The sequence below is a fragment of the Chlorella variabilis genome (genome assembly GCF_000147415.1).
Source record: "Chlorella variabilis unplaced genomic scaffold CHLNCscaffold_14, whole genome shotgun sequence".
Lineage (NCBI taxonomy): Eukaryota > Viridiplantae > Chlorophyta > Trebouxiophyceae > Chlorellales > Chlorellaceae > Chlorella > Chlorella variabilis.
Window position 1 is genome coordinate 91,329 of NW_005435074.1, and position 13,760 is coordinate 105,088.

A 13,760-nucleotide genomic window follows, 5' to 3' on the forward strand; every position below is an offset into this window, starting at 1 on the left:
CGGGGCGCATCGAGTCACTGGACAGGTGCCAGTGCCCGTCCACCTCCAGTGCACCACCTGCATTCCCAGCACCCCCACGCCCAGCCCAGCCCAGCCACGCACCCGAGATGTAGCCCATGACAAAGTCCTGGTTGGCCTCCGCCGCCGCCACCACCTCCTCGGTGTACTCGCCTCGCGCCAGCGTGCCCTTGGAGCTCATCTCGGCCAGCAGCAGCAGGCCGCGGCCCTTGGGCAGCCCCACCTGCAACCCCATGAACGCACAAGCAGCGTGGGATGAGGAACGCGGCCTGGGCAGCGGCAGCAGCAGCAGGAAGGCGGCGCACAGCCCTTTCTCCGGGCCGCTCCACCGCCTGCCCCGAGCCCACCTGCTTGAGGCCGTCGATGATGCCTGAGCCGGGCACCAGGTGTGCGTTGGTGATGTCGGACCAGTCAGCAATCTTGTAGATACCGCCGCCGTACTGCATCACCACCGTGTTGCCAATGTCGGCAAACTTGCGGTCCTCAAAGATCATAAAGTCTGCAGGTGTGAAGAGAAAGGAGACGGTGGGTGGGCAGCGCGGTGTCGGGTGGCAAGGCACAGGCGGGCTGATGCAAGAAGGGCAGAATACACTGCTCTCCGAATAAACTGCTCTCCACCCAGGCCTCCCCACAGCCTGCGCAGCATCCCACCCCAGCCCACCCGCGCCACACACCGTGCTTGCCGGCCAGCTGCCGCAGCTGCGCAGCGTACTCGTCGCTCCACTTGTCAAACACATCAACGTGGGTCTTGAACACGCAGATGTGCGGCCCGACCTGCGAGATGGCAATGGGGTTGAGGCGTAGCAGAATGGCGGCAAACGATGGCAGGGATGCAGGGGCAAGCATGGTGCTTGGGAGGAGCTGTCATCGCAAGGAAGGGTGTATCAGCAGAGCGTGTTGCTAGTCAGATCCGAAAGATGGTTAACTTTGCATTCAATCATCCAGCGACTCCCGGATGCAGGGTGGGCAACATGCAGGCAATCAAGCAGGCAATTGGTAAAAGGGCCAGGGCTGTCATCGCAAGGAAGGGTGTATCAGCAGAGCGTTTGCTAGTCAGATCCGAAAGATGGTTAACTTTGCATTCAATCATCCAGCGCATTGGCCACACACAAGACGACTGGCAGGAGTGCCATGGGGTGCAGGGTATGCAAACGTGGTGCAGAGATGTGGGCACGCAAGGACAACATAACCAGCCGCCCACCTTGTCGGCAAGCTCCAGCATCTCCTCCACAGTCGCCACATCAGCCGCCACTGCATCCACAGTGTAGCGGAGGGGTGAGCCAGGTGTGGCCAGGTGAGCCAGCAGGACAAACCATATCATCAAGCAGCTGCCGCGCTGTTGCCTGCCTGCGGCGCCACCCAGGCCACCCACCCGACAGGTTGCTCTTCTTGCGAGCCATCAGCTCAAACAGCTTGCTGCCCAGCGGGTTCTTTGCCAAGGCGGCACGCTCCTCGTACCGCAGCCTGCAGCAAGCAGCAGCAGAGGAAGAAGCAAAGCGGGAAAGTCAGCTGGTCAGCCCTGGCAACCACCACATGCTGGGCTCTCTTGGATGGGAGCCAAAATGTCATGCATGCAAGCCCCAAGCGGGTGGGGAAGTGTCCCTGGCTGAGCGTGGGCACCGCCAACATGTGACAGAAGCGCCCCATCAATTTGCAGTCCAGCCCAGGGGGCTCGATGTGGCAGAGGTCTCTTCAGCAAAGGCCACCGCGCCCCGAGGAGCGCCGCCCCCACTGCTTTCCCAATGCCATCCAATGTGCACGCTGCCAGCCACGCGACCATGCAGCCCTTGCTGCACCGCGGCAGCGATGGCTCACCGCTTGGGCTTTGGCGGCGGCGCTGCTGCTGCAGGGATGACGCCCGGCTTGTCGGTCTGGTTGTCGGCAATGAACTGCCGCACCTTGGCCGCCACGTCTGGCGTCACCAGGCTGTGCTGCACCAGCGTGTCGAGGATGTAGCTGCAGGCAGAAGCAGGGGGAGGAGAGAACAGGTCACGGCAGTCAGTGGGCTCATGTGAAGCAGCAGCAGCAGCAGTGCCACGCAGTCACATGCAACTAGCCACCCGCGACTGCTGGAAGCCCGCTGAGGGCCCTGGCGTGAAGTCACAACAACAGCAGGCAGGCGCGCGCCTGAGGGTGAAGGCGGCATGCAGCTGCAGCCCTTGCGACGTTAGCCGCGCCCGCCCGCCCTGCTCCCGGTCAATCAGCACCACCACATCCGACACCACCAGGCCCTCCTTCTGCAGCCGACGGCGCAGCGGGTGAAGGGCCACAGCAGGGCAGGGTCAGCAGGACACAGCGGGGCAGGGCAGGCTGCAGACTCTCCCAGCACAGGCCCCGGGGAAGGCCTCTCCAACGCCTTGCCGCTCCCGCCCAGTGCTGCCGCTCCCCAGCGTATGCGTGCTGCCCCGCTCCTGGCTGGCCCCAGCCCTCCTCCCTGCCCTGCCCAGCCCAGCCCTGAGCAGCCGCACCTCCAGCGGCTCCACCGTCTCCTGCACGCTCATGCCGCTGGTCACCAGGTCCTCCACAATCAGGCACCGCTGGCCGCGGGTGAAGGCGCCCTCAATCGCCTTCTTGGTGCCGTAGTCCTTGACCTCCTTCCTGCGGCAGCAGGCAGCCGGGCCAGGTCAGCCAGCGCGCGGGGCCGGCATCTGGGGCATCTAGGGCATGGGGCGTGCTTTACCGCAGTGCAAGCAAGCAATGCGGTAACGGTGACAGGCTGGCTGGGAGGCCGGGCGGAGGGCAGGGCAGGAGCCGGCTGCCGGCGAGCGGCAGGGGCGCGCACCTGCGCATGAGCATGGGGGTGCCGTGCAGCGCCGACATGCAGGTGGCGATGGGCAGGGCGGTGTAGGGCACGCCGCACATCACGTCAAACTCAGTCTCCCGCACCCGGTCCCACATGGCCTCTGCAGGTGGGAGAGCAGGGGGCACCCGGGGTCCAGAGGGAGGGAGTCGGGCATGGCTGCGACAGTCTGATGCAGGTGCCAGCTGTGTGGTGATGTGGCGAGTGCATGAGCGCGGCAGCCCCAGGAAACCAGCGGGCAGGCGTGCGGCAGCAGGCGCAGCGCCACGCACCCGCGACGCGGTGCAGGATTTGCGGGTAGGAGACGATGATGCGAAGGTCCACATACACGGGAGACATGAGCCCGCTCTTCAGCTTGAACTCCCCAAACTTGACAGCCTGCGGCAGCGGGCGGGGCAGCTAGGTCGGGAAGGGCCCGGCTGCTGCCGCTGGCACCCGCTTGTGTCAAGTAACACCGGCCTTGCTGCTCACCTGAATCTCGTGCAGCTTGAGGACGAGCGCCTCATAGTCGGCCTCCGACACGGACCCGGTCTGCGGGCGCGGCAGGAGTGGGTTGCAGCAAACTTGCCGACGCTCCCCACTCACTGCCGCCAACTGTCGCCTGCACCGCCGGCTGCCATCGCCCGCTGCCAGCGTCTGAAACACTGCATCCGATCGCCCAGCGCCGTTGCTGGTGCGGGCACGGCAGCATGTGCAGGAGAAACAAACCCCACTCACTGTGGGCGGCACTGTCGACATCCTGGAGGCGGCAGTCCCCACTTGCAGCCTGGACAGACTGGGCGATGCGGTCCTCGATTTGACGCGTGCTGCCGGGCTGGGGTGGCGCAGGGGCGGCTTGATCGGAGGTGGTGGGCTGGTGGGGACTACTTTGTGAGATTTTGGCGCGGTACACTTCATTCACTCATGCAGTCTCAAGCTGGATGTCACTGGCAGTGTTTGGATGCCGGGGGCGCCGCCTAGGGCACATATGCGGTGGAAAACTCGGGTAGAATGGCGCCAACTTCGCAGCCCCTCCAATCCCATTATGCTTTTTCGACATCATATCGACACTTGGAATTGTGAAACCCCGGCACGATGAAGGTGGTGTCGCTAGTGAGGTGAGGCCTTTCCAAATAGGCTTGGGGGCTGCGCAGCGAGACCCAGCAGCCGCTGGGCATCTTGCGCAGGGCCATTTGCTCGCCTGCGCAACCACCACTGGACTTGGGCCTCGCCGCCGTTCCTCCCGCCGCCGCTTCCATCACCGCCTGTGGTGGCCTCTCAGCTGACCAACTGCCTGCTGTTTGGATGAGTGTGCTGCAGTGGCGGCAAGGATTCCTGCTACAACATGGTCCTGTGCCAGAAGTACGGCCACGAGGTGGGGCTCTGGCGCAGTGGACAAGAGTGTGCCGTGGCTGCCCGACTATCAGGAACCTTTCTGCTCGATTGCACGAACTCTGCGCAATGCCGCCCGGCATGCAGATTGTGGCGCTGGCCAACCTGTTGCCATCCCAGGCGTCCGACGACGACCTGGACAGCTACATGTACCAGACGGTGGGCCACCAGCTGGTGGCCGCCTATGCTCAGTGCATGCACCTGCCGCTGTACCGCCGCGCCATCACCGGGCAGTCGACAGAACAGGTGAGGTGGCTGGCTGGCTGTGGAGGGCACGATGCAGAGGACAGCCAGGTATAGCTTCCTCTGGCCACACTTGTCCTAGGGAAGGAACCGTTTCCATTCGAGAAGAACTGCCTGCCTGCTCGGCCACCCTCTGCAGCGGCTGGTGTACGAGGATACGGCGGGGGATGAGGTGGAGGACCTGTACTGCCTGCTGGCCTTTGTCAAGCAGGCGCACCCAGACGTTACCGCGGTGGCCTCGGGGGCCATCGCCTCGGGTGAGCTGGGGTGGCGTGAGGGTAGGAGTAGGGGCAGGGCAGGCTGGCAGACATGGCAGTCTGGGGCACGTGAGTTGGTGAGAGCAGCGGGGAGGGAGGGCGAGGGAGCGGGGGAGTGCCTTACGCCTGCCCCCGCCCTGCCTCCCGCCCCCCACCTCCCTGCCTCCAGACTACCAGCGCACGCGTGTGGAGCGCGTGTGTGCCCGCCTGGGCCTCGTCTCCCTGGCCTACCTGTGGCACCAGCCTCAGGCGGTGCTGCTGCGGCGCATGATCGATGCCCAAGTCGACGCCATACTAGTGAAGATAGCGGCAGCGGGGCTTACCCCTGCCAAGCACCTGGGAGCCCGCCTGGCCTCGCTGCCGGCACAGGTGAGCCCACGGTGCCGCGCCCAGCCTGCACGCTGTCGCTGCTACTGATGCTGTGGTGCGGCAGGCGGCCGCCACATTGCGATGTCCCTTCCCCCCGGCCGGGTGCCCTCAAGCCGGCATCTCTGCCGTGCCTGCCTGTTGTGGTGCAGCTTCACGCGCTGCGCCGCCTGTACGGCAGCAACGTGTGCGGCGAGGGCGGGGAGTATGAGAGCCTGACGCTGGACTGCCCTGCCCTCTTCACCCACGGACGCATCGTGCTGGACAGCTGGCGGGCGGTGGTGGTCTCCCAGGACAGCCTGGCGCCCGTGGCGCTGCTGCACCCCACATCATTCCATGTGGAGCCGCGGCAGCCGCCAAGCAGCAGCGGAGCAGCAGGCAGGGCAGCGGCAGGAGTGGTGGAGGTGGCAGCCGGCTGGGCACCGGACACCGCGCCACGGTCGGCAGCGGCCGCGGCCGAGGCGGATGGCGCAGCAGGGGTGGAGGCAGGCGCCGCACTGGAGGTCCAGCTCAGCGTGACAGCGGGCGCCCAGTACTGCTCGGTGACCGCCAGCGTGGCGCCTCCAGCTGGCGCCACCGCCGCCGCCACCGCTGTTGGCCTCGCCAGCGCGGCAGGCACCGCGGCGGCGCTGTCTGCGGCCCTGCGCTGCCTGTCCGACGCCCTGCCGGGTATGGACCTGGACTGGGCCGCCAGCCTGTTTATCCACCTCTACGTGCCATCCATGGCACAGTTCGGAGCAGCCAATGCAGCCTATGCCGCCGTCCTGCCCGAGATCAACCCGCCCTCACGTGCCACGGTGGAGCTCGCCCGCGGTTGCCAGCTGGCGCTGGTGGTGGAGGCGCTGTTTGCCAGGTGGGTAGTGCGGTAGCCCAGAATGCTGGGTAGTGTGTTTTGGTCTGCACATTGTTCTGGCGCTTAAGCGGGAGTGCTGTGGCCCTGGCGCGCGCACCCTGTTGAGCTGTTGCATCTGTTGCTGTGTGCAGGCAGGCGCAGGGGCGGCACGTGCTGCACGTGCAGAGCGTCAGCGAGTGGGCGCCCTCCTGCATCGGCCCCTACAGCCAGGCCACCCGTCACCACGGCCTTGCGCACTTTGCGGGGCAGGTCAGGGGGCGGCTGCCCTGGTGGCGGCCGTCCAGGGACAGACAGCTGCGTGCCAATGCCTGTTGTTCCATGCGCGTCAACTGTCCAATTTGAGTGCGCACCCCCTGCTTTCCCGTGGCTGCAGATTGCTCTGGACCCACCTACTATGGACGTTGTGCGTGGCGGCATCGAGGCGCAGTGTGTACGCTGCCTGCTCAGGTGCGTGCCTTCTGTTCGCTTGGCATTGTACAGTTCTACCAGCCAGGCACAGTTATATAAGCCAGGCAGACGCGATTGACAGAGAGCTCCTGGCTTCATGCAACTGCTGCCCTTCCTGTTCCTGTTGCTGTTGCAGCTGCCAGCGGGTGGCGGTGGCGGTGCGCACCGACTTGCCCCAGAGCTTGCTGTGGTGCACGGTCTACTGTTCAGAGGCGGCTGGGGCGCAGGGGCGGCAGCGGGCAGCGGCACACCTCGCGGCATTCCTTCAGGGGCAGCTCGATACTTCTGCGCTACAGCAGCCGCAGCAGGACCGGGAGGCAGAGGCGGGTGCAAGCGAAATAGAAGATGGCGAGGAGGAGGAGGAGGGAGAGGAGGAGCATCTCGATGACTATCTGCGGCCGCCTGCCATGCACCGCCACTGGCAGCCGCTGCTCACCTTTGTGACGGTACCGGAGCTGCCGCGCGGGTGAGGATTTTCCGCTTCTGGTCGGCGCCTGGTCCCAGCAGTGAATGCAGGGTCAGGCAGTCCCGCTGTGCAGGTCGGCAGATTGTGCACAGACAACGTGCGCCTCATCTGCACCTGCCTTCCTGCGGCCTGCCTGCCTGCCTGCCCTCGCCTGGGTTGCAGGGTGCTGGTGGAGATCCAGCCTGTGGCATGCATTGTGGATGAGAGCCTGGCCGTGGACAGCAGCAGCAGCGACGACGAGGATGCAGAGGTGGCAGAGCATCGGCGGGACAGGAGAGCGGCAGCTGCTGCAGCTCGGCCCAGTGGCAGCACCATGCCTGGCTGGATCGGCAGGGTGCAGCAGTGCACCGGCCGAAGCAGCAGCCGGCTCTGGTCGCCAGGCAGGCTGTGCAGAGTGCAGGCATGGGTGGCACAGCAGCAGGACTGTGCAACAACACGGCCCGATTGGCAGCAGGCAGTGCAGGCCGCAGCAGAAGAGCTGGCAGCTGGGCTGGCTGCGGCTGGGCTTGCAGCCGCTGATGTGGCGTCCTGCAAGGTGTACTGCATTGCCGGCCTGCTGGAATCCCAGCAGCAGCCAGGGCTGACGGTTGCCGCGCTGCGCGAGGCAGTGGCGGCAGTCCTGCCCGGCGTGCAGCCAGCGGTGGTGCCTGCGTCGGCGGTTGGCGCCAGCCCGGCCGCAGACTGTGACATTATGCTGGAGGCACTTGCCACGAGCGGCTAATGCGGCGAATGCAATTGGTGCCTGTTACATATTGCATGAATTCCATCAACTGAAAACACTTATGAAGTAATGTACACCGGCGGGATCCAATCACGAGCGCAGAGCACAGCACAGTGTGGCGCAGGTGCTAGGCAGTCACCTACCGCGCCGTGCCAAACCCTTCAGAGCGGGATGTTGCCGTGCTTGCGCTCTGGGCGCCACACCTTCTTGTCCGCCAGAGTCTCCAGCTCCGCACACAGCCGCTGCCGCGTCTGCAGGGTGAGCGGGGGCGTGAGGCACAGGCATGGCTCGGCCGGCAGCAGTCTCCACAGCGGAACTTCCACCAGGCGTGCCACCCAGGGTGGAAGCAAGCTAACAAGTACACTCCGGTCTGCATTCCTCCGCTCACCAGGCGGGGCAATAGTATGTCATCGATATACCCCACCTTGGCCGCCTGCGCCAACAGGCGCCAGCCACGCCTCAAGCCTCAATGCACAATGTACAGCCTCCCGGAGCCAATCCACCCCATCCACGCATTCATGCCATGCATCCAAACGCAGGTACGAGCCAGCAGCATCAGCCCTGACCCAAGCCTGCCCCCCACCTGGAACGGGTTGTTGAACTTTTCCTCGTACTCCGCCTCCTGCTGCTTCATGTCCTCACCCTTGCCCCTGCAGCCAGGCAGCAGGGTGGGGCAAAGGTGGCGAGATCAGCGTGGAGCGGCCCGTGGGTCGGGCGGCAGTCAGTGGCTGGGACAGTCATGCTCTTGGCAGTGATGAAGCGATCCCGTGAAGCAGCGACCCCCATGCAGCCGTCCTTCCTGGAGTCCACCTGAACAGGATCTCCACAGCGCCCTTGCTGCCCATCACCGCAATCTGGCCTGTGGGCCAGGACAGGTTGATGTCGTTGCGCAGGTGCTGCAAGCGAGAGAGCACACAGGGGAGCAGGCAAAGGGTTGGCCAGGCAGGCAGGCAGGCACGCAGGCGGGCAGGCACGCAGCACACATCTCAGCTGAGCGCCATCCTGTATGCCCCGTACCATGTGCCCCTCCCCACACGCATCTGTCGCTACATGTTGCCCTCACCTTGCTGGACATGACATCATATGCGCCACCGTACGCCTTGCGGGTGATCACGGTCAGCTTGGGAACACTGGCCTCGGCATACGCATACAGCAGCTTGGCGCCGTGCCTGCGGTGCAGGCGCGGTCGTGGGCGCGGGTGTTCACAGCTGGGCGCGCTTGCAGCCTTGGAGCGGTAACAACCGCTAGTGACCACCCACCAACAGCGATGCATCATCCCTGCTGCACGGTGGCACCGCAGCATCCCTCCCACGCCCACCAACACACCCTCGCCACCCACAGCCGCACCGTATGATGCCCCCATACTCTTGTGCAGTGCCTGGCAGGAAGCCCGGCACGTCCACAAAGGTGAGCCTGCAGGCCACCACCGGCTCACGGTCAAGGCTGGTCAGGACGTGCGGCCGATGTGTGTGTTTGCGTGCGTGTTCAGCCAGGCAAGCCGCAGGGGCATACAGGCCTCTCACAGCGGGATGTTGAAGGCATCGCAGAAGCGCACAAAGCGGGCGGCCTTGACTGATGCGTCAATGTCCAGGCAGCCAGCCAGCACCGCGGGCTGGTTGGCAACCACGCCCACGGTGCGGCCGTCCATCCGCGCAAAGCCTGCAGGGCGCAGCGGGCCGGGCGCATGGAACCGATGCGCAGGAGCAAAGTACCGAAAGCTGGCTTGCTCCGGCCACTGCCTCACTGGCTGTGGGCCCACATAGCAGCCGCTCCCTGCTCAGCGGGTGCCAGCGCACAGCGGCCCAAACAACTTGGGATCTCTCCTCACCCACAATCATGTTCTTGGCATAATCCTGCATGATCTCAAACACCTGCCCATCATCCACCACCTGCAGGGCTCCAAACTGGCGGCGGTCAAGACGCAACAGAAGGCAGCCGGCGGCAGGAGGGGTGGGGCAATGGCACAGCGGGGCAGCGCCGCATGCTGCACCGGCCCAACGACATCGCCCCTACCAGATCACCTGCTGCACCACGCTCAGCATGTCATATGCCTGCAGGTTATGTGTGAGGGTGCGTGTGATTTGGCGGTCGGGACACTTGGTTGGAGCACAGGGCGTGGGGCAGCATGCAAGGCAGGCGGCATGGCGCGAAAGCAGGGCATGCAGGTGAGGAAAGCGAGGTAGCGGCACAGCAAGGCCGCGGCAGCTCTGTTGGCAGGCAGGGGCGTGGGCGTGGGCTGGCTGGGGTGCCTGACGGGCAGGTGCTTGCCTCCAGCTCGCTGCTTGGCACGACATAGTCCAGGAAGGGGCAGAGGCGGTCCGCTGGGTCTGAGGCCGGGATGCGCGGTAGGCTGGCGCGGTTGGAGAGCGGCAGGAAGCTGAGCAGCTCCCTCAGCCCTGCCAGCGCATCCAGCTCATTGTCGTACGCGCCGTGCGCCACCCCTGGGCACGGCAGAGCATGGGGGGCCAGGCGAGGGCAGGCGCGGCTGGGTGGTGCAGGGCAGAGGGCTGGCGCAAGCCAGGGGCAACACGCAGTGGGCGAGGGGAACACGACCACTGCGTGGTGGGATGGCCCAAGCGACCGAGCCCATGGCACTGGGCACTGCAGCAAGCAGGCCTTCGTACACAGCACCACCTCGTTCACTAGAACACAGCCACCACCCACCAGACTTGCTGGTGTGCGTGGCGGCTCCCCCCAGCTGCTCCTGCGTCACCTCCTCCATCGTCACACTCTTCACCACCTCGGGACCCGTCAGAAACATGTAGCTGCTGTGCCGCACCTGCCAGCAGAGCAGGGCAGGGCATCCGAGTTCATGACAAGACTCCGCCCCGGCCACAAGCAGTCACGCAGGCTGCCCAAGCCCGGCAGGGCGGCACTCGCCATGAACGTGAAATCTGTGAGGGCGGGAGAGTAGACGGCGCCGCCGGCACAAGGCCCCATCACCATTGACAGCTGCGGCACCACGCCTGCGTGCATGGCAGGGAAGGAGGCAGCGCTGGCGGGCTTCAAAGCTAATCCCCCATCAGCTGGGGCCTCGGGGACGCAGGCCGGCAGACTGGTAGGCTGCCAAGCGACAATGAGCAGGGTGGGGCGGAGCGGGAGAGGCCCACCAGAGGCATCCACATTGCGCTGGAAGACCTCGGCGTAGCCAGCCAGCGACATGACTCCCTCTTGAATGCGTGCTCCACCGCTGTCGTTCAGGCCCACAATGGGAGCCCCTGCCTGCAGCGCCGGCAGCATGAAGTCGCATGCAGGCAAGAGACCCCCGCCATGCACCTCCCGCAGAAACATGCATCCTCCAAAGAGATGCCCATCCCCTGCTGCTGCTGGTCACCCACCGCCACGGCACGGTCCATGAGGCGGCAAATCTTGGCGGCATGCGACTCTGATAGCGACCCGCCAAACACTGCAGGCGGGGACCGCCACAGCGCGCGCGGCAGTTGGGGCAAATGGTACCGGCGGAAGGCAACTTCCGGGTGGCATGCCATGCCACATGGAGCAGGCAGGCAATCACCCAACCGGCAGCTGAAGGCCTGCCCATGCAGGGAGGTCGCTTGCCTGTGAAGTCTTGGCTGAAGGCAAACACGGGGCGGCCGTACACGGTGCCGCTGCCGGTGATCACGCCGTCGCCTGCACAGCCCGTAATGCCAGGGCACAGGGACATAGCGCTCAGCACACGGCTGGGAGTGAGCTGGCAGAGGTACTGCTGGTTGCAGCGAGGTGGTACAGCCATCAACCGCTTCGACTGCCCCTGCACAAAGCCCCGCCCTGCCCACCGTAGAACTGCTGCTGCTCCATGCCAAAGTCGTGGCAGCGGTGCTGCACCAGGGCGCCCGCCTCGCGGAAGCTGCCAGGGTCGAACAGCACCTGCAGCCGCTCCCGGGCGGTCAGCTTGCCCTGCAGACGACACAAATGAGGCAGCATGATGTGTAGGGTGGGAACAATGAGAGTACAGCTGTGCTGGACCACTCGGCCAGTTCACCCAAAAGAGACCACTGCAGGGCATCAAAGCGGCCGGCCCCAGCTCCCACCTTCTCATGCTGCTTGTCGATGCGGTGCTGGCCGCCACCCAGCAGCGCCTCTTCCTTGGCCGCCACGACGCGCTCCCACTTGGGCTGCACGCAGCAGCCGTAGCACGAGCAAGCACGCACACACATGTCTTTCACGGGATGGGGAGAGCTCACATCACCACAGACGTGTGCCAACACCGTGAATGGCGGCGCAGGCACGCACGTTGCTGGCATAAGGCGGCAGGTCGTCGAGTGGCTGAGCGAGCCCAGTGCTGCTCATACATCTCTGCGCAGGCAGGAACAAAGGTTTAGGCAGAATAGAGAGCATGGAAAGCCCCGAACAGTGCTGGGCAACCGGCAACCGGGGCGGCCTCGCCGACCCACCGCTGCCAAGCACGTGGCTGCTGCCCAGGCTGCTGGCAGTTGCGCTCCCAGGCTCAGGCCCACTGGGGCTACTAGCCGCAGCATCAAGGCCTTGCTGCAGCTGGCCTCAGAGCACCCCGACTTGTATCGTTTCGAGCGATGGGCTGCGTGTGGGCTCCGACACGGACGGATCGAATGCGGGATGCTTTCAGAACAGGGCGGCAATAGCAACGGGGCTTGAGTGCTGCGATGAGGGCCAGTCTGAGCTGGCGACCACAGAAGAAGGAGGGGAGGCCACAAGGATCCACTGGACGCGCTTGATCACTCGCTGAACGATCAACACGCTGCAGGGACAGGTAACCTCCTGGGGCCCTCTGCTTTTGCTGCCCATCTCCGATTGCAGCAGACTTGCCCTGCGGCGACCACAAACTGAGGTGCCCTGCACAGTGCAAACAGGCAGGCGGAGCTGAGCAGCCCCAGCGACTGGAACAAGAGAGGCGGACACGCTAGTGGCGGCGTGTCCGGCGGCGGTGGAGCGCAGGCGCATGGCATGCCCGTGCTGGGCCTCATGACCAACGCCTGCCAACGGTCAGCTTGTATGGTGCAATCGTGCCTGGTGGAGGCCAACTACGACGAGGCACGTTGGAGTGATTTCAGGGGTCCTTTGAGGGCAGTTGGGCACCACTGCACACCCCGCCGGTGAGCGGGCAGGTGTCGGCCGCGATGCATCAGTCTCACCCCCTCTTTCCTCTGTGTCTTCATTGCAGCGGGAGTGCGCCTGGGCAATCCAGCAGCTAAAGCGGTGCTGCGAGAAGACCGGCAAGGGCAGCCTGCACTGCAGCTTTGGCGGCGGCGGCGGTGACGAGGCGAGCGCAGCTGCGCCGGCTGCTGCTTTGAGCACAGAACAGGACCAGTCAGCTGCCAAGGGACAGAAGGAGGAGCAGCCAGCTGGTCAGTTTAGCGTTGATGTACAACATCAGGCAGCTGAGAACGAACCGGCAGGGGGCGATGAGCGGCAGCAGCCCGGGCAGCCACACGAGCTTGCGGCACGCGCGCCAGGCTCTGTGTCGGTGCCATCATTTAGCAAGCAGGACTAGAACATACACTGCTTCTGCGTCTTCAGCCTCTCTTTGATTCCTCAAGACTGTTTCATGTATCACGATTCCCGCCGTTGTAGTTTGCTGTCATTCCTCATGCATGCCTGCTGCCCTATGCCGGTTGCTCTCTTCCCATTCGTTTGCTCTATTCTTTCCCCTCATGTGTCATCACATCCTCTTGTGTCACATCCCGCTAGGGTGGACACTTCATAGAGTTGTCAGTGCAGAGGAGTACGCCGGCAATTGCGCCAACTGGCGACATGGCGCGGCACGCCAGGCGCCGCCCTGCCAGGCAGTCACATATGTGCAGTATCATTTGCATCCACGTTTCGGATGCAGTTGTAGACCGCGTTTGTTAGCAGTAACCGTGCCAACGGTGGGATGGGAAGGCTGCGCCGGCAGTGAGAGCGCAACAAAGCGGGAGCCGTGAGGCTCCTTTCACGCTTCAGGCATGAATGCCTCTAATCAGTGACAGGCAAGGATGCTGCTTATGTTTTGCGGTCAAGGGCTGGGTGTCGAAGTGCCACCTCCGAGGCCCTAGTGCAACTTTAAACTTGGCCCTGTGTAAACTTGGCCCTGCAGGAGGGCGGTGCCATGAGCGGCGAGTCATCTGCGGGGGCAGATGGGCAGGCGGGCCAGCGCAAGGCACCGCCGCCGGGCACGGAAAGCCGCCCCTCAACGCGGCGGGCCTGTCTTCGCCTCGAGTTTATCAGTGAAAGGCAAACGCGTTGTATCCTATTCATCCAGG

The 13,760-nt window shown here is 64.7% G+C and overlaps 3 protein-coding genes across 3 annotated transcripts in view; 1 reads left to right on the forward strand and 2 right to left on the reverse strand.

Moving 5' to 3' along the window:
- Window positions 1-3,556, reverse strand: part of CHLNCDRAFT_135487 (hypothetical protein) — a gene marked incomplete at both ends in the record, with an annotated part of 3,914 nt that extends 358 nt beyond the window's left edge. The window contains 12 exons of the mRNA XM_005846341.1: window positions 103-241; window positions 366-517; window positions 693-792; window positions 1,220-1,269; window positions 1,391-1,482; window positions 1,834-1,974; window positions 2,185-2,255; window positions 2,487-2,616; window positions 2,801-2,921; window positions 3,091-3,196; window positions 3,290-3,349; window positions 3,536-3,556. Coding sequence (XP_005846403.1) covers window positions 103-241; window positions 366-517; window positions 693-792; window positions 1,220-1,269; window positions 1,391-1,482; window positions 1,834-1,974; window positions 2,185-2,255; window positions 2,487-2,616; window positions 2,801-2,921; window positions 3,091-3,196; window positions 3,290-3,349; window positions 3,536-3,556 — 1,183 coding nt within the window. The remainder of the gene's footprint in view (window positions 1-102; window positions 242-365; window positions 518-692; window positions 793-1,219; window positions 1,270-1,390; window positions 1,483-1,833; window positions 1,975-2,184; window positions 2,256-2,486; window positions 2,617-2,800; window positions 2,922-3,090; window positions 3,197-3,289; window positions 3,350-3,535) is intronic.
- Window positions 3,557-3,853: 297 nt separating this feature from the next.
- On the forward strand, window positions 3,854-5,405 carry CHLNCDRAFT_35997 (hypothetical protein; the record flags this gene model as incomplete). Its single annotated transcript, XM_005846160.1, has 6 exons — window positions 3,854-3,915; window positions 4,118-4,172; window positions 4,277-4,435; window positions 4,572-4,689; window positions 4,859-5,058; window positions 5,208-5,405. Coding segments are annotated over exons 1-6 (753 nt in total), but the record flags the coding sequence as incomplete, so codon positions are not given.
- A 2,147-nt stretch (window positions 5,406-7,552) lies between these two features.
- CHLNCDRAFT_56212 (hypothetical protein) lies at window positions 7,553-12,972 on the reverse strand. The gene is made up of 21 exons (XM_005846342.1): window positions 12,912-12,972; window positions 12,529-12,745; window positions 11,937-12,354; window positions 11,776-11,838; window positions 11,574-11,657; window positions 11,319-11,439; window positions 11,062-11,172; window positions 10,881-10,948; window positions 10,653-10,764; window positions 10,360-10,508; window positions 10,207-10,321; window positions 9,832-9,983; window positions 9,564-9,593; window positions 9,371-9,431; window positions 9,066-9,201; window positions 8,890-8,955; window positions 8,606-8,711; window positions 8,353-8,438; window positions 8,126-8,192; window positions 7,931-7,975; window positions 7,553-7,793 (listed from the first exon to the last, which is right to left on the reverse strand). The coding sequence occupies exons 3-21, from the start codon at window positions 12,018-12,020 to the stop codon at window positions 7,704-7,706; spliced, it is 1,746 nt and encodes a 581-aa protein (XP_005846404.1). The 5' UTR covers window positions 12,021-12,354; window positions 12,529-12,745; window positions 12,912-12,972; the 3' UTR covers window positions 7,553-7,703.
- Window positions 12,973-13,760: the final 788 nt, after the last annotated feature.

What these genes read in the sequence shown, in the direction of transcription:
- CHLNCDRAFT_56212 (XM_005846342.1), bottom strand. Translation starts at nt 12,020, where the DNA reads ATGCTGCGGCTAGTAGCCCCAGTGGGCCTGAGCCTGGGAGCGCAACTG. An exon ending in TCGACAAGCAGCATGAGAAG is followed by an intron (nt 11,440 to 11,573) that starts GTGGGAGCTGGG and finishes TGTCGTCTGCAG; the next exon opens with GGCAAGCTGACCGCCCGGGA. An exon ending in GCTGTGGAGATCCTGTTCAG is followed by an intron (nt 8,193 to 8,352) that starts GTGGACTCCAGG and finishes GCCTGGCTGCAG; the next exon opens with GGGCAAGGGTGAGGACATGA.